The 24,242-nt window shown below is 37.9% G+C and overlaps 1 protein-coding gene across 6 annotated transcripts in view; it reads right to left on the bottom strand.

Annotated features, from left to right (window-relative positions):
* The window catches only part of FBXL4 (F-box and leucine rich repeat protein 4), a 63,592-nt gene that overhangs the window by 38,053 nt on the left and 1,297 nt on the right, over positions 1-24,242 (bottom strand). For 4 of the 6 annotated variants that reach the window (XM_071806718.1, XM_065834607.2, XM_071806717.1 and 1 more), the window contains 4 exons: positions 19,406-19,650; positions 18,029-18,618; positions 8,453-8,798; positions 614-858 (listed from right to left, as the gene is read on the bottom strand). In XM_071806718.1, coding sequence (XP_071662819.1) covers positions 614-858; positions 8,453-8,798; positions 18,029-18,537 — 1,100 coding nt within the window. In that variant the 5' untranslated portion in view covers positions 18,538-18,618; positions 19,406-19,650. Of the gene's footprint in view, positions 1-613; positions 859-8,452; positions 8,799-18,028; positions 18,619-19,405; positions 19,651-19,778; positions 20,620-21,093; positions 21,717-24,242 lie in introns of those variants that run through there. The other 2 variants (XM_071806720.1, XM_071806719.1) reach the window with 2 other exon arrangements.

The following is a 24,242-nucleotide window of genomic DNA, read 5'->3' as shown; positions in this document are numbered from 1 at the left end:
GCTATTTTAATGACCTACAGCACAGTCATATTTTCAGCTCAGTGCAAGATGCACACACAAAACCCTTGTTTCACAACAGGGCTAATGTTTTAAATCATTTTTATGAAAATATTTGCATTTACATTGCACTCCACTGATTACTTAGGGCCCATAACTTGCAAGCATGCACTGTAATCAGTGTATTACTGCAGCCACTCCAACACAACCCCACTGATGACTCATCTGTACAAAGAACAACTACAGACATTGCCTTCATGAGACAGACTTTTGCCAGGTTGGTTCTAGTGGAGTCTTTTAGAAGCCCAGGAGAAAGGAAAACACTGCTCCCCCTGGAAGGAGCCTTTCAGTCACAGGCAGTTTGGCACATGCAGATGCTACATACTGAAACAGGCTTCTGCCGCCCTATCTAGTATTGCTTACTGGTTTAGTTGTTGGGGTTTTTTAATTATTTTTAAAACTTATTTATTTTTCTACATCATAACAATCACACCCTTTATAGGAAATAAAAGACATTTTTCACCTCCTAATAAGGTTTCAAGCACTTATTGAAACTACTGTGCAGCCGCTTCGCAAACAGAGCTTGTCAAAATACTTGTGTATGTTTAGCACTGACCTGCTAAATCCAGAAACAGAGATAGCTCCCCTGTTTCCAGTCCAAGATAAATTCAGCCACTGGATGAGAGTGCAGCGAGACTGTAGGTATTCCAGAGATGTGTCATTAATCCTTGCCCAGTAAGGTTGTAAACTGAGATGAATGTACTGTAGAGGGTCACAGCAATGTTGATAGAGTAGCTTACAAGTTTGTGCAAGTCTGCACAGGTCTGGTACTGTAAGGTGACTCAAAATCAACTGGATAAGCTATATTAAAAATAGAAAAAACAAAAACAAAAACAACACAGATGGTCATATAGCACTTGAAATGTTAAGGGAGAAACTGCAAAGGAATAAGAAAAGATGTTCTAACTTCAAAGAAAAGTAAATCCTTTAACTTAGAAGTAACTTTTCAAATAAATCATTGATTAACTATTAAATAGGACTGTGCTTCCTTCTCAATTTGACAACATATTAAACAAGAAAGGAAACAGCAGATCAGCATAGGAAAGTGACAAGAAGCTTTCAAATTAGAAGTTTCTTTACCCATGCTAATTTAAACAGTGATATATACGTAAACACTGTGTTTACATATTTCCCTTCACAGTGTCTGCACTGCCGTTGATCAGAACACTGAATTGGCATCTTCCTTCTTCTCTGGATTTGGTTTTTAAGATGGCAGTGAATTTGCAGAGTACAGGAGAAACCTACACCATGTCCCAGTTTCCCCACAAACTGAACTGACTTAAGATTCGTCTGCTTCCTGCTTTAAAAATCAGTGTTTTGTCTTCTACATTATGCCTTCTCCCATCCATCCTGGACTACGCAAACAAGTAAAAAATTCAACATATTCAGATCTCCTTTTATGAAGTAATTTCTTTCTTGCTGTAATACTTCAAGAGCACTTTTGCTCTATGTCAGAATCAAATCTGAAAGGCAAAAAACGTCTTTTTACCTTTACCAGATTGAATCATCTCAGCTTCAGAATAATCACCAGCCCTTCTGACTAGTACCACTACATATGTTTTCATATTAACTTCTTTCATACCCAGAAATGAAGAAATATCCCCCATCTCCTATTATGCTGTTTTCCTTTCTAAAGGAAGACCCAACACACACAGATACGTAAATACCCACTTTAGGAAATAACAGAAATGCTAAAAACAAAACAAAAATAACAAAACACAAACAACAACAACAAAACCCCACCACTCCTTTAGCTTAAAAACAGTACAAAAATGCACTTGAAAAACTAAATTGAAAAATAAATGTTTATTTTACCAGAGCTGCCTTTAGCAGCTATAAGTACCCACGCTCAACTTATATAACTAAAATTGACTAAGCGCTTTCAAGCAGAGTGGGAAACAACAACTTGCTGAAATGAATCAGTGTAAACAAAAAAACGCTAAAAATAACAACAAAAAAGCCACCACAACTGAAAAATCCCCACAAAACAGCCTAAACTGAAGAGTCCCGTGGCCCTTTCAAAATACCATAATGTTTCATTTTAATGTCTTAAAAGGATTCATAGGAAAAAGAAGAAAAAAAAAAAAACACCACAACAAAAATCTGAATAAAATGCTTGACATAAAATGAAAATGAAGTTTTTCATGAGATCCAAACAGATTGTACTTCCAATGCACCAGTTTATTATGCAGCTCCTCCACCCTTCATTTTTGGAAGAGAAGAAGTAAGAAAACAATCCAACTTCCTGCAAAATGAAAAATGTTACTTCCTACTCAGCTCCAGATTTAGTATTTGGATTTCAAACACTATCCACCACTCTTCAAAAGAATTATAACTTCAACTCCAAAGCCAAAATACAGTGTTTGCATATACTGCAGTTTCCCTCAAGCCCGATGTCAGGCCTCCCCGCTTCCCTTCTCTCCAAGAACAGCTCCGGATTTTGCCTAGGCAAGTGCCTGGAGCTCCCACCTCAGCTTGATGCACGGAATCTGTGCAGACATTTCAATGTGGTGCCAATATGTATACAAAATATACATGCATATATAATAGCTGTTGTTATTATAATCAATCAAGTTTGCTCCCAACTGACCTTCAGGTTGTTGGCATTTTGGTACCTCTGACAGAGCAAACTAACTAGGAGCTAGCAGAGACGTAATCTCAGGTTAATGCCTTGATTTTTGCTTGGGTCAGGCGCATCCTTCAGCTTAAAAATTGCTTAACAATTTTGTTTGTCACTCTAATAGTAGATGCCTAAATACATATCTCTTTTTCTAAGACCATAAATTCATTTCAGATAGTCTTCAGTATTCCAAAAGACAGCTTCCAATTATTTTGCAATCTTTCAGCTATTGCACATTCTGTAAGCCACCTAAATATCTATCTTATCAATGTCTTTTCCCTCAGATTTTTCCCATGCTTATTTTGTAAGCTTTCTAGAGCAGAGAGCTCAGCAAAGGCTGCAGAGTTAGCTAAATTTATGTCTACAATTAATGTAGCGTGATAATGTCTGATAAAAACAAAGCAATGTAAATTTTCTTCAATGGAAAAAAAGTGATTTTGTAACTTCTGAGCAGTAAAGATAATGCTGAATGAAGCTATGAATGCCTAACCGATGTCCCTTTACACTAACTGATCACTTCAATGAGTATTTCATAACATACAGGATGTTGCGACCCTTCCCCACCTGAGATGAAATCTTTTACCACATGAATGTCTTAATCAGGAAAAATAACCCTTCTTTATTTTTTAGTGACATTATGCTACTTCATAATATCTCAAATGAAAAAATATAATGAAACGTCACTACTACAACATTAAGATATAAAGTACATTTTTTTCCTGACTTCTGATTAAACAAAGGTAACAGGTTCCACACCTACAGGCTAATAACCATTAATCCCTGTTAGTGCGGAGTCTTGTGTCTGTCAGAAATCCACTTTTTATGTATGTGTATCCCAGCATAAAGTACAATTTGATACCATAATGAGTATGTGACATGATGTGCTGCATTGTGCTACGCTGTGCTCATGTCGGATCCAAGAATTCTGCAGAATTGAGTATCTGCTTTCAAAACTAATTTTGTAACAGTTTCTCTCAAACAACTGGTTTTACTCTGCATTTATGAAAAAGTATGGCAATCATTATTGTTTCACGCTTTCTTATAAATCAATCAGTAAAAACAAAGATTATTGGAAAAAAAAAACAACACAAAGGAGTGAAAAGAGGAAAACAAAATATAATTTATACAACACTGACCACCTTCTTAGGCTATGATGGCCCAAAGGTACAAAACTATTTCTCTCTCATTTCTAGGGCAAACATGGCACATATCAGCTTCAGAGATGTGGAGGGATCAACACTCACTACAGCGAAAACCTCCAAAAACTGGAAGTTTCCAAATCACAGTTCTTCACAGTTCAATAAAAAAGTGTACAAATTCACCGCGTGCTGTTTGCATAAAAAAGGTCCTGATTCATACCTGATCCACGTGTGTTTTATCACCATAGTTCTCAATTGCAGCATCTTACATATACGCATATATTTTGAATTATGAATTTAAAAAAAAACAGATATCTCACCCCCTGCAAAAGTTCACTTATCAGCTCAGATAGGATCTCCATCACACTCTCCAATACATGGGCTAAAACTTTACTAATGGTGTAGCTCCTAATAGTACCTACCTACCAAAAAGTTTCTCTAGCTTTAAGTTTTTTTGCTGCATAACAGCAAGCAATAACCAGTTGTACCCAATAAAATACTTCTTGTGGCTAGAGCACAATAGTACAGAACTTGATTTGGTCAGAAAATAATGCTTGGATATCAATCAAACTGAGAATATCCGCACTTTCTACAAATTTACTCTTTCAGTTCTTCAACATGAGTGCTTCCAATATGAAAATACACTGGTCTATGCAGACCATGCATTCAGAAACACGCAAACGAATAACTTGCAATTTTTTCATTCTGCAGCTAGAGCTGTCACAGTTTAGACTCTAATTAATTAGAATTGATGCTAAGACATGCTCAGATAAAGGACAAAGCATGTGTGCACAAAAAGGCAAAAAGAGAAAACAGGAAGAAGATCATATCCTAGGGCTTTTGACATTCCTCAGTGCAGCTGAAGAAAACACAGTCCCTAATTCCATGATCATACAGCTTGCACCAACAAATGCATACACATACAATACTGCACATGAACATGTGAAAAACGGATCTTGCAACTGTTTCATAAAACTCAATCATTTAAGTCTCTTTACTTATATAACATGCTTCAGCAGAGAAGGCTTTACTTTACCAGGTTATAGGCTCTGATCCTCTCAACAACTAAAGGCTGTAACGGTTTTAAGCCCCTTCTTCTTCTTGATTCACAGAACAGAAAAGGATCTTAGTGACACACTGCCCAATCAGTTAATCAAGACTCCAGGAGGACTACAGCTTGAGAGATCTTCTCCATGTGCCATTGTTCATAGCCCAGTCTGCTACAGCAACTACCAGTATATTCACCAATAACTGAAGGGAATCTTGTGCCATATGGTTAAAGCTGTTAAGACAGCTTTTAAGACCCTCATGAGTTTCTCCTTCCAAAGAGAGGCATAAAATCTTGCTGATTATCTGAAAGCCTACAAATATTTGTTCTGGAAAGATGCAAGAAGTTTACCGGTGAGGGAAAGAAAAGTGTATGACACTTAAAAATGCTCCTGGTTATTGCTCTGACTCACCTAAGTATTAATATAATTTAAGGGATGCAGATCTTGCTTTCGAGATCTGTTTTCCTGGAACATAGATGCCAAATCCACATTTAGCGGTGAAATTCACTTCCCCAGTAGACATGAACAGCCCATAAATCTTGCAGGCAGCTGTAGGAAAAATTGGCTTCAAGGAATGACAAAGATGTCATTTATATCTTTTTATAACACTATATATATAATTTTTTTTGGACTGCAGAATGCAGGACTTCTCCCAACTGTCTTCTCTGAAGAACAAAAGTTAGGTTCTTGGTACCTGGAGCATGAGCCTCAAACTGCACAATAGCTATGCTGTGGCAAGTATTCCTCACCTTTCTCAAAGGCTTTTAACTTATTCAGGCCTTCAGGTCTCAAACATTCCTGCAAAGCCAACGAAGACCAAGGCCTTATTCCTTCCACTTTACAAGCAGCACAGGTTAGTCAAAGATAACTGGAAAAAAAGACGAGGATGTGAAGTGTCTCCTAAAATATCCTTCCTCAATTTTAAGGTAATTCTGGATAACAGATGATAGTACAAGTACTTCACAGCTCCTACAACGTTTTAACACTGTCCATGAGCAGGGAAGGAAAATTCTCCTGCCTAGTTCATCCAAGATTTCACACTTTCTTCTAAGGAAGTCTGTGCCCCAGTAGTCGAGGATTCTTCTCTTCCGTTGGCAGGAGCAATCTAGACTCTTACAATGTTTTTGGAGCTCACACTGCAGCAAAGCCACTTTGAAGAGCAACACAGTCTACGAAAAGATGTCTTCAGAAAGACAACAAAAGCAAAACATAGGCTAGAGGAATTGCTGTTTACTTTAAAATTAGCACAGGAGACCATCCCACCTGTATATGAATCACAGAGGGTAGTAGGAAGCAGTCTGAAACAGCTCAAACAAGGTATAGGCATGTGTATGAAGACTAAGGACAGTTAGATGTTCACAATCACCATGAATGGATAAAAAGATACAATTTTTCATGTATCAATCAAAAGTGGAAGGAGTTGCATTTGCCTTACTTCATCATTATAAGGTTCGAACACTTTCCAGAAAAATCTGACACTTGTCAGTCTTGAAGATAGCATGCAGAGTACCGTTTCCATATCTGAGGTGCTAAAAAAAGTCATACTACGAAGCATAACATTTTTGCTGTTCTGATACCCACACCTTCCAGCTGGACCAAGAAAGTAAGAGACTGGGATTTCTGCTGGCACAAACCATCCCAGAAATAGTGCTTTGTAGTTTTTCCTGATAAATATTCCATCCGTATTTTCAGTTTCTTTAAATCAAAGAAGAAAAAAAAAAAAATGTGCTTGGTATTGGCGACCATATAAATGCATTCATGAAACCAAACATGTTAAAAAATGGATAAAAAAGGAAGCTGGTACACAAACAGGAAGGCAGAAAAGCACAATACAGTACATGGAGGCAGAGTTCATAAGAGTAACACGACTACACAAATACTTCCTGATTTATAATCTTAATATCACATGGAACAGAAAAAAGATTGATTAATCTCTCTGGTAAACTACTATATTACAAAACAATTTATCCAGCCTTTTCAAACAAGACTTCCTAGATTTGAATCAAGTTTTCTCCACAATTAATTTCTTTGAATGACTAAAATCAACACATTTTCATACATGGTTATACTTTTTAAGATGTTCTGGAAACAGTTGCACCTTTGCATATGCAAAGTATTTTCTTCAGTACTGGTATACAAGCACTGACAGTAAAATATATTAAATACTACATGGACTCTGAGGGAAAAAAAACAACTCAAGATAAAGTCAGTATCCTCATTTATTATTCCATTGCAGCAACAAAAACAAACTCAAGAACTGAAAAATACTTAAAAGAGAAGAAAAATACACAGGAGAAAGATGGAAATATTTATTACATTCTCTTCCTACCTCTTTCCTCTTTACAAGCACAGTAAAGTTCTTCAGGTTACTGGAGCACACAGGTACCCATCTATGGCCTTCACGTGCCAAACTGGGGGTACTTAGAGACAAAAAGCTGTGACAAACCAATCTACTATTTGATTAGATAACGTATTTCTCAAAGTGCCCTGCAATCAGTGGCAGCATCTCCCACCATCCCTTTCCACTTTCAAAAGCGAGTCTGATTGAAGCCACAAGCACTCTCAGCATATGATGAGTTACTGCCGTAAACAAACACTTCTTTTGCCAGACTGCAATGCCCTGAACAGCAAAAAAAATCATCTCTCTGCCGAGGTCCAGAGGCCTGACCAGCAAGTAAGGGCTGCTTTCCACTATGTGCAAACCCAGTTTATTTCAGCAGAGGTGAAGACAACCATTTCATCTCTCAATTCTCTAACTATGGTACTGGCCTCCACAAACAGCTACAACCCACTGAGAATTTCTTAGTCTGCACACAATATTCAGCAATGATACCTCACAATCTCATTATATGGGAAATTACAGGAACGAAAATATCTATCTGCAGTGATTCTGAGCACACGTGCAACTGCCCTACTGCCAGGGGATCTGAAAGGAGTTTCTTCACAACTGTTTTCTGTGCTAGCGATAGAATAAAAAGGAGCAAACACATCAAAACAAGACACTACAATGTCCAGCTATAACACTTTTTACTTGCACTATGATTCAAAACATAGCTGGAAGAAGCTTGTGTCATAACTAACATCAAAACATTACAACAGTTGCAAGAACAAAGTTCTAGGATTTTCTAAGAGAGATAACAGAAAAAACCAAAACAAACTTTTAGCCTATTGCAAACTATTTCCGCTTCCAGATCTTGATTCAGTCTTTTCATATCTCTTTTACATATCTTAGTTGTCAAGCCTGAGGACTCAAACTACTGGAAAACTGCCAGAAGCTTCTAAGTTCGAGAGCTAGAATTTCACAGCTGGAATAACTACTGTAAAAATTGTGTGGAGTGGACAAACCTCTGAGAAAGAAAAGTGCAATAACTACACAAACACCAGCAAGGTGGTTTGCTAATATCCATCCATAGAAGTAGAGAGACTTACATAATTCAGACATAACTATACCATAACTGCAGGAGATTCACAAAAGAACATAAGGAACTAACTGGAAAAAACAATAATCTCAACCAGTACTCTATAAAGAACATTTGCATCCTTAACAATCAAGACTAATACATTGAGTATAAACATACTCTTCTTACCTCATAAGGCAGTTTATCAAAATACCCATTAGTTGACCATTCCCTGAGGGTAACAATGCTGAACTGTTTATTAAGCGTGTCCATTCCACAGCCATACTTCTCTTCATCCTCATCTTCATCAATATCGTTCATATCAATCATCGCAGTCTTAAGCGAAAGCACAGGTCTCTCTTTCACACCGTGTAGTACTACTGCATCCAATTCAGTGTAATAGTCTAGAAGAGAGCTATTCACTTCCAATCGAATTAAGTTTGTGGGAAAGTTTATCTGTTTGATACAAGGTGTGAACTGACGAGCCTGGGGACCATTCACCTTTGTGGGTGCCTCAGACCAAAGGATTTCCCATCTGTGAAAAGAAAAAATTCATACACAGACAGTATAGGCATTAAAATCAAAGTTACTAAAGCAATTTCTGAACCCAGTAAGAGTGCTTCTCTGTCAGAAATATTTAACAAGTGAGAAACATAGTTGAAAAGACAATGAAAAATGTTATGGTAAATATCCTAAGGATGAATTTAATTGGGCACACTAATTCATGACCTTAGCATATTTTCTCTGCATTTCTAACTAAGAAAATGAGCTGTATACTCCTAGTCACACACTTGTCTATTGTTATTCACACACAAGTTGTTCACACATTTCACAGGGAAGGTAATAATAACAAAGGGATTACAGATGTTTTCACAATGACAGAATGTTCACATAAATTTGCATGGAATAGTCTTGCCATGTAACCCAAATATATGCTCAACTGACCTCTCTCATTTCCCACAACAGGTTTTCACAAAGAAAAAAAAAAAAAAAAGAGACAAAAAACCACACCAAAAAAAACCCAAAACAAACAAACAACAGAAAAGCCACCACAGCTCAGACTCTTAACATCAAATCTGTTTAAATTGTGGCATTGCAAATTAGGAAAAAAAACACGCATAAATCTATTATTTATCAGCCTAGGCACACTATTATTTTTAAAAGTAAAGAAAATAGAATCTCAGAGTCGTTTTTTAAAAGGCCCTTTGCAAAAAACATAAACATTTCCAAACTCCTAGACTGAGAAGTTTTTCTCCTCTTTGGCCTAGTGACAGAAGGAGGTCCAGGGCAGGCACAGAACTTCCATACACATATCCTTACTTTGACACACAGACCTCAAATCTCCTCCAGTAAATTACAGTGAAACCTGCTGCCAGTAATCTGGAGAATTAACTCTTACATTCATTATGTGTTGACTGCTCCCATACTTGTCAAAAGGCCTGAAAGCAGAAACATGCTCTTTATACCCCCACGGATCCTCATCCAGTGAATGGATTTTAGAGCTCTTTCAGCCACTGATGCCCATCTTTTCATCCCTCAAGTCTAGTTAATTCCTAAAGAAGGGAACCTCCAGCAGCCACTGCTGCTGCTCCCTTTGACAGTACGCTTATGGCCATCTCTGCATCCCTTGTGCAAAACCCAAACACTTCTCCATCTACTCCGTCTCTTTCCAATCACCCTAATCCCAGCTTCAAGGATTTCTACCAACAGACACATAAGGAAAAAAAAAATCAAAAAGAAAAAAAAATTTAAAATATAAACAAAAACACACAACCAACCAACCAGAAACACAACCAACCAGAAACACAACCAACCAGAAACACAACCAACCAGAAACACAACCAACCAGAAACACAACCAACCAGAAACGCTTTATTTTCCAGACCCAAATGCTTAAACTTTGTCCATCATGGCAGAAATTAAAACATATGTAAGGACCTTAATTAAAACATAGCACACCATATAAAAACGGCTTAGAAGCTTGATATTTGCTACTATTTCAAGGATAGGAAAATTAATGAATATCAGCTGAAACTTCCATTTCATTATGGATTTTTTCAGGTATGTACAAATAAATTTTCCTATTCTACATCATGCCATTCTCCACAAATACCTTACAGTAGAATGGGAGGCCTGATGAAGTCTTCTGCCAAAGAAAACAAAAAAGTCATGAACTATAAACAAACATGCAAGACTGGTGAATATATGGCACAGGAGAAAGTACCAACATAGGAGAGTGGACAGCTCTATCCTAAGGTCAACAGATTTTATAAGAGAGACTTACTACTACGAGAACATTTCATTTATTTAGGAAATGAATGTCAACTCATGGCAAAAAGTAAGAGATGTAGTCCCACTGTCATGCCCTATCACACAGGCCAATTCCCTAAGCAAATACTTAATGTTGGCAATGCACATGACCTTTCTTGAACACATCCAGATCACCATTTGACATTTTGCTTAGACACTTTGATGGACCCACTCAAACCATCCTTAGGGAAATTCACAGCTATCTTTTCACTAATTTAGTACACGCCAGACCATCAACTTTTAACAGAATGCATCTCAGTTACTGAGTTCTCTTTAGTGCCCTGGAGAGAGGATTATCTACCAGTAACAGAGCTCTGGAAAAAAATAATGCACCTGGAGGTCTAGGTTCATTAAACTGCACAGTAACAACCTCCTTGGGCAAGTAATGTCTCTAAATTAAAGGCAAGACATGTACCACTGTTTTTACAATCTTGTGAAACTCCACGTCACATATCTAGTGCTGATGAACAAGACGACTGGTGACTATTTTCCACTGTCCTTATCATACTGTTGTCTTTTCATCAACAGCCCACCAATCTAACTTTAAAGGAGTTAGCCGTTTGTTCATCTGGAAAACCTCAAGTCTGTCAGGTTGATTTAATGTTCTTCTCTGTTCTGGTGGCACTGCACACAAGAACAGGCCATAGCAATTGCTCTGACTCAGGGTTGGTAGATTCTGCTTTAGTGTAGGCATACTCTTCAAACACCCAACACTGCAAGTAGGAGCATTGTCTTCATCCAGGATCAGCATTTTGATGCTTAAGTGGGCTACATGTAATCTCAATGGGAGTGAAGACTCCACAGCTGGAAATGAATAAAAAAAAAGTCTGTATTTCCAAGAGGCTTCAGTAAGAACTGCATTTCTTCTGTTCTGGAGCACTTTTTTTGTTACAGCCATCCATTTCAAAGTCCTTTGGAAGAAAGGCATTTTTACAGTCAGTCCCGGCTTGAGGGCGTGTACCAGAATCAGCTTCCCTAATAAGGTTGCTTGGGTTTGTTCCAAGCTTAAAATGTTTGATAAACTGTTTAACCCAAAACAAAGAGAACCTGAATCCCCAAAAATACCTGCAAAGAAGTCAAAGGAATTTTCCTTTTTCTTCCCTTTTTGAGCTAATTAGGTAGCTCTCAAAAACTTTAGCAGAATCAGATGACTGAAGATAGGACATCTGCTTGTCCTCAAGTCCTGCAGACACACAGTAACAGCTGATCAAAGATGTCGTAATGAGAGTGCTTTGATAAGGTTTCACCAGCAATGTGCTAGAAAGCTGCAGTCTTTACACTGCCATGCAAAGCTTGAACGAGAGGCAGAAACATCTGTATTCTTTTCTCTAGTGACTGAAGAAAATGAGGACTTGAAGGGAAGTTTTTCCATTCAGCTTTCATGGATTCCGTTTTCCTGTTAGATTTCTCTCTACCTCATGAAGATAGCTAGGAACTCATTCTGCTAAAATTTCTGATAGTTAAGACTCCATACACCTATGTCGTAAAAAAAATAAATTCCCATTCTCTTTCCCTCACCATGAAGGAAAATACAGGCTGAAAAACATACTTGCAAGGTTTGTGTCAAATGAGAGCACATATTTAATGCTTGTTTAATTTTTGTTGACATAATGCTGTTGGAAATATTTTTAATGGCTAAGATGATGTCTGAGCAGACCTGCTTACTTCTAAAGAAAAAGCATAAGAAGAAATATTATTTAGAAAAGTATTTCCTACGAAAAGAACCAGGTTTCTCTCCAGTGAGACAAGATTAAACTTTGCCTGTAATATGCTGAGATTTCTTGCATTGTAAAATCGAGATCGCTGTAGAAAGGGAACAAAGCACTACATGCAATTCAAGCACAAAAAAATAAAATCCCTGACCCAAGAAACTTAGAGCTGTGTTAAAAGACAAAAGAACGGAAAGTTTCAGATAGACCAACAAGTAGAACATAAGGAAACTCAGGAAATAATATGACCACATCTTTGCTGAAATTGCAATTTCTGCAATACTTATAATCATGATACGTGATTATAATACATCCCATCTGCTCTTATCCAAGCAAGTGCTCTGTAAATAATCTGTTGGCTACCTACAAGGTCTCCTGCCTGCTAACATTTCATGCTGAAGCACACCAGGTTCAGCATAACCTGGAAAGTACATACCTGACTACAGCTGTGAGTTTGTAAATACAAAAGGCAGGAAAGTCTGATTTAGAACCATTCAAATCAAGGTGATAAGCAGAGTTCACAGTAGTCTAACTACTGTGGGGGAATATGCAGCAGATTTTCATTTCCAGTTTGAGAGTTCAATTCTGAAATACCAGAGAGAGCAGACAGGACTCCAAGAATGCTCAGGGAATCTAAAATAGCAAAAGATATTTCAAATAACTGGCCTGTCCACATGAGCTTTTTATGTGTTTCTCAAAAGTGACTGTGTCCCATGAACCTAAAATTCATTCTTCTGTGACAAGTGATCTGGACAAGAAAAAGCTGTTTCCCTGTAGATGTCATAAAAGTTATAAGTAAGGATGCAAATGGTTAGAGTTTAAATTGTGTGTTACACATAGGTGAGATACAGCCCTGAAGGTCCCTTATCACACATTCATGTGTTGATGGTATCAGCAGTGTTTTGGGTGCCTTCATCTGAGATTCAGGGGAACAAAAGGTAGAACAAAAGAACCATCTGAATGCTTTACATTCAGTACACTGCATTTCTGGTTTCACTCCTTCTATCAGAAGGGGGTATTTTTTTTTTTTTTTTCAACAAACATTTTGATCCCAATCCTAGCTGCCAGCAAACAAATCTGCAACATTCCTGCCTGGATTAAACTGGCAGAGAGAGCCTATTGCCTAAATACAGCAAACTTCCTCATGGAAGTAGAGGGAGCCTTTTTCTTTGTCCATCTTGTTCAGCCTGCTCCTCTGGTTGAAGCAGCTTCTGCCTCTACGGGCTTCAAGACCTTCAGAAAGAGAAAGGAAGCTCGCATGCAGCAAACACAGCTAAGCTAGGAAATACTGAGCCAAGCTGTTCATCTACAAATGAAACTCAGAATTTTCTCAAAAGAGTAACTGGCAAAATTCTAAGTGACATGAAGGGAAAGAAATGCAATTACACAGAAATAAATGGTGGAAACACAAAAGGCAGAATGCTGCCACTGGAACTTCTAGCACTACTCCCAGCCAGGTCTGGTATCTTACCTGTGAGAAACAACCTAATCAGTGCTATACTTCATCTGGGGATACATGCTGTGCAACATCACCCCAAGCACTGCCACACACCCCAGGCTAGTTAGGAATCTCTGGTTTTGAGCTTTTATAAAAGCATATGAATATGTGGTGTCACTATAACGTACATAAGATAAGAGAAACTGTCAAATTAAGTTAAAAAAAGACCACAACAGAAGAAGAGCAGGGACCAATGTTTTCTTTTTTATTCCAAATTTAAAAAGCAAAGATATTTTTGTAAAAGGAAAAAGTTGAAAAACTTCTGAAAAAATCATTTCTGACTTGAAAGCTCCCATTTAAGCACACACAAACTCTCCCTGTCTGACAGCAACTAACTATTAGGAGTATCAGAATGTTTCAAAAGGGCTGACACCAAAGAAGCCATTACAGAATTGCCAAGAGTAAGCCTTTCGGGTAGCTGAGGAGGAAATAGAAACAGAAAATATTATCCTCATCACAGAAGCTCGCTACATCTTATCCATCAACCTGACACACTATGAGAAACAAAGAAAATTCTCTTGGCTGGGTTCAGCTCATGCCAGGGTCAGGTGTCTGTTTGGAGCTCTGCCTCTCCTGCTGGCCAAAGAGGGACTCACCATTATCACCAAGCCCTAAACACAAAGAATGTGCATCACGGTACTAAATCTCAAGGCTACACTGGTATAACCATCATAGCGTGACACAATGCAAAAAGGGGAGAGATTTCTTCACTACATAAAAACTGAGACTATATGCTACAATATTCCCTTAATCTCGGATTAATAATTTTTCCTTGGATTTTCTGCGCTCAGATAACTCGTGAAAAAATGTGTACATGGATACTAACATATGTTAGTATAGCTCAAGAAATTACCACACACTTCTCACCAGCCAAGGTATGAGTGACACTAATGAAAAGCACAAAAGGTCTCTGCAGTTTCTCTGACATTTATGATTTTTAAAAATTGTTTTATGCCTAGAAGATTGATGTAATGTCCGCTGTGTTTAAAGCACCAAAAGATATGAGAGGACAGAGAATCCTCAAATTGGTGGAAGCTGGTTAAACCACAATGAAAAAAACCTTCAAATTTACTGTCATGTTTTACGCATTAGAATTATTTAGGAACAATTAAATTCCATTCTGAAAAACAGATGCTTATTCCCATTCCACAAAGAGCTGATCACACCTCTAAAAACACCATGAATAAAGCTGATCTGAGACAGTGTCCTACAAAGCTGTAACTGATAGCAGTATTCACTGCACCAGCAACAGTGGAACATGACTAAAGACCTTTTTCTGAACACCTGGGCGAGCTGTTCCTTCATGCAACTGAAGCACAAGTGAGCAACAGAGGAAACACATTGGCCAACTATGTGGACTATAGCCACCTTTCTACAAGAATACATAAATTTCTCTTGAGCTAGGACTGCAGTACACCAAGTCCTTACAGAGCCTCTGGTAGGTGAGTAGCTTTTTCACACAGCAAAGTCTGATGTTTTAAATACTAAACAAAGAGAAAATAAGATTACTCTGCTGGACTAGTCTAATTCACTGAGCATAACATTTAAACAAGTCTCAATAGACTTCTTCCCCTCAACAGTTATGACTCCAGCATTAATTTGGTCTTCTTTTTACCATCAAAGTAAGAACTGGTGAAAAGGAACCTTTCTGATGACCTGCCCCTTCCACTTTGGTGTTCAGGAAGAAACAGATCCAGAGTTGGCAGATAAAACAAAGCAGCACTTTAAGGTCTTTAAATAATAAGGCGATTTAAAATTAAGTATCAAAATAGTCAGAAGAGGAAAACAAGGTTCTAACTGCCCTTTGAGAAACTGGGACATAGCCTTTTTTACAGAAGAAAACAGTATGGCAGTTCTTCAAGTCCAAAACGCCAGTTAAATACAGAATCACCTGAGATTATCAGCAGCATTCCACCTTCAAAAAAATAATTCTTAGTTGTCATTTCAGAGAATTTTTGGAAGTGATAACAAGGGACCAAGAACTGAAGCAGCAAAGAGACTGCATTCTTGCAACTATTCATATTCCCTGTATAAAGGTGAGCAAGTGAACAGAGAAAAAATACTGCATATCTCATATGGAGAATGAGTTCCTTCATCTTCCCTTCAAGACACCATGCATAAGACATGTTTGTCTCAGAAGAAAGAAGGAGACAAACTAAACATGAAGCTCTGAACAGACAAGTCCTGCTGAGGAAAAGTAAGCCACAAAAAAAATAAATCCCTCTAACACTTCTCTAGCATCAAGACTGGCAAGTACAGGAGATGCAGCACAGACAACTGGTTCTGAGGCTTCCTGGGACAACCTTCTTCTAAACAAAAACGCTGTTAACCTAGGCAGCCAGAAGATACTTCTGCCTACAAATTTAAAAGTGGGGTCCTACAGAAACTTCATCCTTTTTTATGAAGAAGGGAAAGTCTGAGCTCTCACTCTGACTACACTCCAAGAGAAGTTATAAAGCACATCCCGAAAAGTTTTAAATTAGTATTTTAGCTCTCTGAACAATTTTCTGTCCTTTTTTTTTTTTTTTTTTTAATTTTTAGTGCACCTTACTAAATAATTCCTTCAATTAACATTTCTTGAGCTTTCCTTCAACACTTCTTGGTCTTTACACAAAACTGAAAAAGTGTATTGTTTTAAGAACCAAAACCTAAATAGACATTTATGACATAGCATTAGCCTATTACTCAGAATTATGTCCTTCTATTGCCCTACAGCACACCATCTTACATTCTAATGCAATATTATCAATAGTTACAGAAATAACATCTACATAAATCTGTGCTACATCATAAAATAAAGAGGTAAAATGAAAGTTCACAGAGTAATCAGTCAAAAGTCATTCCACATTAGGTTCTAAGTTAAAAAGTCTTCAAACCTGCCTTCACCACATACCATCCTATAAATAAGTTCTGCATTACAGAGCTAAACGCACTCCTACTTCTGAAGTTGTGCGGCCAATTATTATTAATTTGACGTATCACCATTCCTTGAATTTGGATGTTTACTTTAGAGCTACACAGTACAAACTCATTAGATAACTATAGAACAAACAACTGCACGAAACAACAGTAGATGATAGAATCACGGAAAATACATTAACTGGGAATTCTGAATATGACACCTGGTTTTCTAGGTGTTTTAAATAAACATCAATGCCTAGTATCAGGAAGCATGGGATACTAAGCTAGACCTAAAAGTATGCTTTTTAGCAGTATTTGTAAAAGGTTAGGTCAGGGAAAAAACACCCAGTATCCAAGCTAATCCATCTTACACTGCCAAAGCATGCATTTTAAAGGAATATAGTATTTGTTGACATATTATTTTCTACGGGATACATTTTGTTAAGTCTTTCTTCTATCAGTTCTTCTTTCCTTCATGGGTTCAGTATCATCTAATCTCTTTTGGATGTATACGGAATACTTTGACTGCATACACTGATAGCTTTTTCCAACGTTTTTCCCCACTATGTGCTTTTTATCTGGTCTCTTTCTCCTTCCATTTCTATTTCCTCATCTCCTCACTAAGAGCTTCATACCTCATATACTGTGTCTTTCTCTATTATCTTACCACTCCCCAGGTCCTCACCTTCCTGCTCCCCCAACCGGAATTTCATCAGGAGTTCCTACTATAAGGAAAACCAACAGGACCAAATCAGCTTCTTTTAGTCTATGAAGAAAGCGTAAAAATGAAGTACAGCTCACACCCCTCGATCAGACGAAAAATAAAGATCAGACAAATGGCATCACCTTTTGCCAGACTGTTGTGCGCTTCTGTTTTTGGCCCATTTCCATATGAATAGTTGTAGTGCCTGACTGCACTATACATACAACCTAATGCATGCAGAGAGTAGAGTTTATAGCTATTCAAAGTAGGATGATACAGTAAACGTGAATCCTAAGCCTCTTCTACACAGTTTGCTTTCCTTACTGCAGAAACAGAACTCCGAACTGCCATTTCAAAAGTGATTTTTGTACATAATTGTTCATAAAAATTCCAACACAAAAACTATCATTACACAAATTAAATCTGCCATTAGGATCTGCATTAATTCCTACAAAAAAAATCCACATCTCTGAAGCTGCTATAAAAACATGTCACCAGAGTTTTAAAAACATGCAGAAATAAAGAAAACGTTAGCAGGTCAGATACAAAACAGAGAAATATTAGGAAGTAAAGTTTCCTAAACAGCATTATTTGCAGTATTTAACATCTCACAAGAAAACATAAAGGACAAAAAAAAAAATTACCTTACTTCAGCTGGTGGATTCTGTGAGTAAGGATTTGCCGAGCACGCCAAAATCCTGACTACAGCTCCAGGATGATATGTTTCCAAAATCTGCACTGCCGTGGGATAAACTGGTTCCTCAAAAGCGAGTTCCACGTAGTCCTGGCTACAGAAGGTGGGTGGTGTCCTCTGGAATGGTAGCCGAGCACTGGGGCAATGATCCCACCAGGTCCCATAAGTTCGAAAGACGGCAGTCTGAGTAAAGTCACCAGAACTGGGGTAGACGTTTGGAATACCTGCTAAATTCCACATGGTATATGACATGCTGTTTTCACTGCCATAGTGAGAGCTGAAATCCAACACTTCTTTGGCATACTGAACTATTTCAACATTGATAGGTAAGGCTCGGGTGTTTGACTCAATAGCCCTCCGGCTGTTCATCTCTCCTCTCGTTGCTGTCCTAGCTCGGCGCCGAAGGCACATATAGTAAAACATGCTCAGAACTGTTAACATGGGAAACACTGGTGACATCTAGATATGACTCAGGAAGATGTAAAAGGTCAGGAGTCGTTTATAAAGTGCAGTAGCTGCTTGTGGCATTCAGAAAAAAAGCTGACAAAACAGAGTGAATAAACACAGTGAGCAGATAAAATATTCTTAGAAAACAGACTATATGCTGTCAAGTACCCTCTTAAACAAAGTACTACTACTAAAGCACTAATAAAGTATCTCATTTTATTTTCAGACAGTTACTTACTCGGAAGCTACTAAGCATAGCTTCCCACTTACCGTGTCTAAAAAAAGAGAAGACTCTGAAGAAACCTTAATCAAAACAAGCTCTCAAACAATGAAAAGACTAATCATTAAATGAAGCATTTTTTTCAGGGATTTATTAAGGGAAAAAAGTCTCGCACTGACTTACAGAATGAAGTATTAATTAAATCTGGCCCTTGCAGTTAACAACTGTAGAAGATCTGAAGGTACAGCTAAAATGATCTGTAGTATACTTCTGAAATACTTAAAACTAAATCTGACTGTAAACAAAGCATTCAGATACCTAGTCAGGCTGCACCTGTACACAGCTCAACAAAACCTAAGTTACTTCATTGCTTGTATTTTGCAGTAAGACTGCACCCAGAACCCAAACTGGTTCATTTCAAGCTACCTCAAATACATCTAGACTATGTTATAATCTGGAGAGTAAATATACCCTTAGAAGACAGCTCATAGAAAGTCGGACAGCTACTCAAATTGTTTCCTTTAATTTGTTCCCATAATTTGTGAATGGCTTTAAGAGTGACAAGAGTTTTTGGCAGTTAATCTAAACCAAAAACTTAACCCACTGCTTCCTATACCAGAGCACTAGCTTGAAACAGTCTCATAAAAATACTGTCTTTACCCTTTGAAGTTGTCCATGACAGCATTCACCAATGATAGAAGGGTCACCAGCCTCCTGAAGGATGCTCAGAATTCATTAACAACATCATCTTCCTTTAAGCCGAGCAACAAAGGAAGTCTTCAAAAGAGTCCCAGCATCATAAGCAGAAGTCTCCAGTGACAGCATTTTACTTCTGATATGAGAAGATATTTTCATTTATGTAACAATTCAGTGGCAAAATGTACTAGATCTGCACAAAAGGTCACCTAAAAAATCAACACAAAACATACCAACAATTAAGGATACTGATGTATTTCATATGGCCTATATCAAATCACAAGTTAAACAAGCAAGGTTTAACTATTAGAAAAAGTCAAGTTAAATGTCTCTTTACCAAAGTTTTCTGTTTACAACGGTGAAGGGATATTTATAGCTGAATGTTGTCTTCAGGACACAGAAGTGCTGTATCGTATTCCCTGCTGATAAAGATCCCCTTACATATGCTTGTCCCATATTTAGCAGCCACTCCATATTTGTACAATGTAAACTGTTAGATTTACCAACACACAACGAAACATGGAACACACTCTTCGATTTCTGCCAAACAACACACTCAGGCAATAGTACTCCAGAATTCACATTCTCCTGTATCACAGACTGTTTCTCACAAACTGACCTTCAGATTAGCTTGTTCATAGGATTTACTAAGAAAGAGTTAGGAGTGATGCCTGTAATCTGTCAGAGGCCAAAACAGGAATGACTAAGCATGTCTCAAAATAGAATAAATGTTTCTTCAACAGCTTGTAGTAGAGTTGTCAGTTAGATTATCACAGGATACATACTGTGGTAATCACTGAACCAACAGAGGTGACTCTTCTATTGCAGGAGACAGAACAAACAACAATTAACACGATGCCTCACATTGCCTGGGAGACAAATCACATATTTAAAGTTTGTGATGGGTACAAGTGAGACCACACTTTATAGAGGTTTTTGGAAGTACGAGCTTAGGGTAGGGTAAATAATTAAACAAGTGGAAATTAATTAAAGTGACTTTCGTAAGCCTCTATATAAATCCACTGTGCATGTTTCTTGGGTAAATTGCCTGTTGCCTATACTTACGAAATGCACATAGATGTACAAACAGCTCTCTTTCGCCTGAACACTGCCAACAAGAAGGTGCTTGTGGTAGCAGATTAGGACAGACTGCGTTATTTGACCCTCTTACTTGTGACAGATTACTAACAAAGCGTTCTCTTCTGACTTTCTTGCCTCCTCTATCATTAGCTTTTTGTTAAGTTCCTGTCCTTTATTCAGCTTCACATGTTTACATAGCTGTCAACAACATGAATTACTCCTGACATTCAGTGCAGAAGGGAATGCCAAAGATGATATGCTGGATCCACTTCAAGCTCTCCTGGAATGCCAAAACCCAGTAACGTCACATTTCCCCCAAACATCCTGTTGAACCACTTTTTTGATAAGGCACTGGGAAAAAAAGAAGCACAACCCCCAATCTCTCCTTAAAATAACACCCCAAAAGATCAACTCCAAGCTGTATATTGTTATTTTACTTTTTCAGTGTGGAGTTACTGTAAGATGTAAGTGAAGATTACAAACACATTCTCCTTCTGGACCTTACCCTCTTAAAAATAAAAAAAATCTATTTGCAGAATATGCCAACAGACACTAAACTTCAACACACTTACGGCTGTCAAGTCCTGGATTCACGTGTAGATCAGCATATACACCAGCTTCTTACTCAAAATTTTACTGATTAACATGGTTTGGAGGCTGTTCTGTGGAAATGATGGCTTTACAGAGGTCAACTTTAAGAGTCATTCAGCTGGAGTGCTTCAAGACCAGGTGCAAATCACTAATCTGACACTCCTTGATGTCTGCCCTGCAAACTCCAGGCTTCCTCTGGCCACAGCCCAGAGCTCGTACAGCACTGCTGTAAAACCCCGGTTTGCTGCAAGCCAGTTTGTCAAAGTGTAGCAGAACCACCAGCTGGTGCAGAGCTGGACATCAACTAGCTGGCCAGATTAAGTCAGGCCTAACACAGGAGACAACTTGCAGTCATGCTGCATATTTTCAATCAGCAGAAACATTGAATTGGGTCATTCCCCCTCCATCAACCTGATTATTTCCATAAAACCTGTAAATACTTGATATCCTTGCAACTGATGCTGACATCAGTCAACAAGCTCAAAAATTACATAGGAAGGAACAAGGCACAGCATACAGCTTTCAGAAAAATGTTTTAGTCTAAAAACAATACAAGTGGAGGAAAATTACTTTTAAAGAGTTAAAAGCAATATAGGACTCAGTAGTTTATAACAAGTAAGAGGAAGTATTATAAAAGAAGAATTAATAAGCATTAGGACTACAATAGAAATAGAAACTCTTCTTTTGACACTTTAAAAGAAGCATTAAGAATTGTGTGTATTTAAAGGACAAATGAAAAATTGCTTGGGAGGTTGAAGGATAACAAGCTAGTGAAAGTATTACATTAAATACAGATCAGTAGGGCCAGATTATATGTAGAGATATTTTTCAGGAACTACCACAGGTCAAGCTGATTTTCAATTAAAGAGATCTAACCTTCCAAAAAAGACAAAAATGCAGACTCAGGCCTATACAAAGCATCAAGATAAAGAGCCATGGAATGGAATAGCTCATGTGCATGCAAACTGCCCTCTACCCAGACTGCCTGATTATTTTTAAGAGATTCATTTGAGCCAACCTAACTATATCTTCCAATCTCTGGAAGCATCTTTATCCTCTTGCATATTATCCATCTTCTTTTGTAGAGGCATAATTATGCCAATCTGAAGCTTAATAAAGGTTTCTTTTAAGCGTATCTTATTATCCTCTTCCAAAGCAGTAGCCTTCTATTTCTTCTATTAAATGGACTGAAATGGCACTACTGAATATCAAGGCCTTCAGCAGCCACCACAGATCAGCACAGAGGGTGTGATGGTTTGATTAGAAACAGAAAGTAAGACACTATGAATGTACAGTGACATTGTGAAGCGCTGTCCTATACCTACATGCCCATTTCCCGCTACCAGACTGGATCCCATCCCCAAGTTCTCTAGGGATGCCTGAGCTCTGCCTTCCTGTCCCATGTTCTAGGCAGCCCCATGCCTCCCTGTTTCACAGCCCCCTCTCCAGTCAGATGAGCCCTGGGGCTTGTCCTGCACGACACCAACCACTCTTGCAAGCAACTGTAGCGTTCAGCCTGTTTATCTCCTTGAACCAACTCACTGGCACTTAACATGAAGTCATGCCTGGTTCAACCAGACTGCAAGAGCCCCAAGCTAGACCAGCTCCAAGTGCTATGGAAACGTTACCTCTGGTTTTACAAAACAAGACGGGACTCCAGAGAACCAAACTGGACCAGACTTGCAATATAACTTTCCTAAGAGAGAGAGAGAGAGACACTACTTTCTTTCAAAATACATTACAGTACCTCAGATTATTTACAATGTATCCTATTCACATCACTATTTCATTGACACCTATTTCAATTATAGAGGCAAATTCCCTTTTCTATATGATTAACCCTTCTTCCCTTCATACAGAAAGCCTCCTAAGACTGTAATTCACTATTCCCTTCTTTCCAGCACAACAAACCTTGATAAAGGAAAATGACTTATGGCTTCTCTACGGATTTCATAGGAACAGGCACTAACTAACTGAGCAGATTCAAAAGCACTAGATGTCTTTGGTCTATTTTGCCTTTTTACAGGGAGTTTATGCACACAAATCTATCTTCCAGCTTCCAAGCAACACATCCTGTTAATCATTACTGTACTTATTTATTTTGGTTGGTTTTGAAAATTCACCTCCCCAGTATTCACAATTTTGTCCCATGAGTGCAGACACAGGACATACGTACATAGTTATTCACCAACCAGAATGCTGAGCAAGGGTGAGAAACATGCAGAAAAATACTGGGGGCTTGGAGGAGCTGCAAAGCGAAGGATGGGTGTAAAAACAAGTAACAAGTAATGAGAGACAGAAAATAAATGAAAGATAGCAAATTTCATCCCTGAGCCATCCCTCACAACACATGTGTTGGACAAGAGTTTGTACTGCTTCAAGAGAAGAAAATGTCGTATATACAAGTCATGGATACACCGGGTTTGATTTTCAAAGCCAGACACGTAACAATTCCTCTTTACACCGGTTTTGCTAATTTCACACTTGGGAGTGTGTAGAGTTTTCTTTCATTTGACTATAAAAGAAGCAGCAATATTGACAAACTGCAAAGAACATATAAATGACTAAAACAATAGATTGTATTCTCTCTGAAGAAAAATTAATGCAATTAAATATATGTGTCTTAGGTAAAACATGCTAAATGGGAAATCTCTTAAATATATTTGCACATTAATGCAGAGAAGGAATACTGAAACCTTACATTACAGGCTAAACCAGAATATTTTTACCACAGGTTAGCATCTCTCGCTATTAATTACCTAGATTATACCAACATCTACAATCAACTTGTTGAAACTAGAAGCTAATATTAATTAAAAATTAATAAACTCCTATACCATACTTTTAACTCAGGCCTCATTTGCTATGTTTCTTCCTGTAATGTGTTCTGGTGCTAAAAACATAACCATTTTACACATTTTCAACTTAGAAATTTCCAGTTGGAAAGAGAAAAATGGAGCATTATGACAATTCTATTTAAAATGTTGCTTGTGTTATCATCGGGAGCACCAAGCACAGAAAATACAATCATTTTGGATTACTTCACTGATTGCCTGTTCCTTCCTGCTAGGACCAGAACTCATTGCATGGTTTACCATCACGGTATAACAGAGACAAACGTTCCTTAGGC

Source organism: Patagioenas fasciata, chromosome 3 (assembly GCF_037038585.1).
Source record: "Patagioenas fasciata isolate bPatFas1 chromosome 3, bPatFas1.hap1, whole genome shotgun sequence".
In the NCBI taxonomy this organism is placed as follows: Eukaryota; Metazoa; Chordata; class Aves; order Columbiformes; family Columbidae; genus Patagioenas; species Patagioenas fasciata.
The sequence above is the reverse complement of the archived record's forward strand: the minus strand, read 5'-3'. Positions and strand labels throughout refer to the sequence as shown.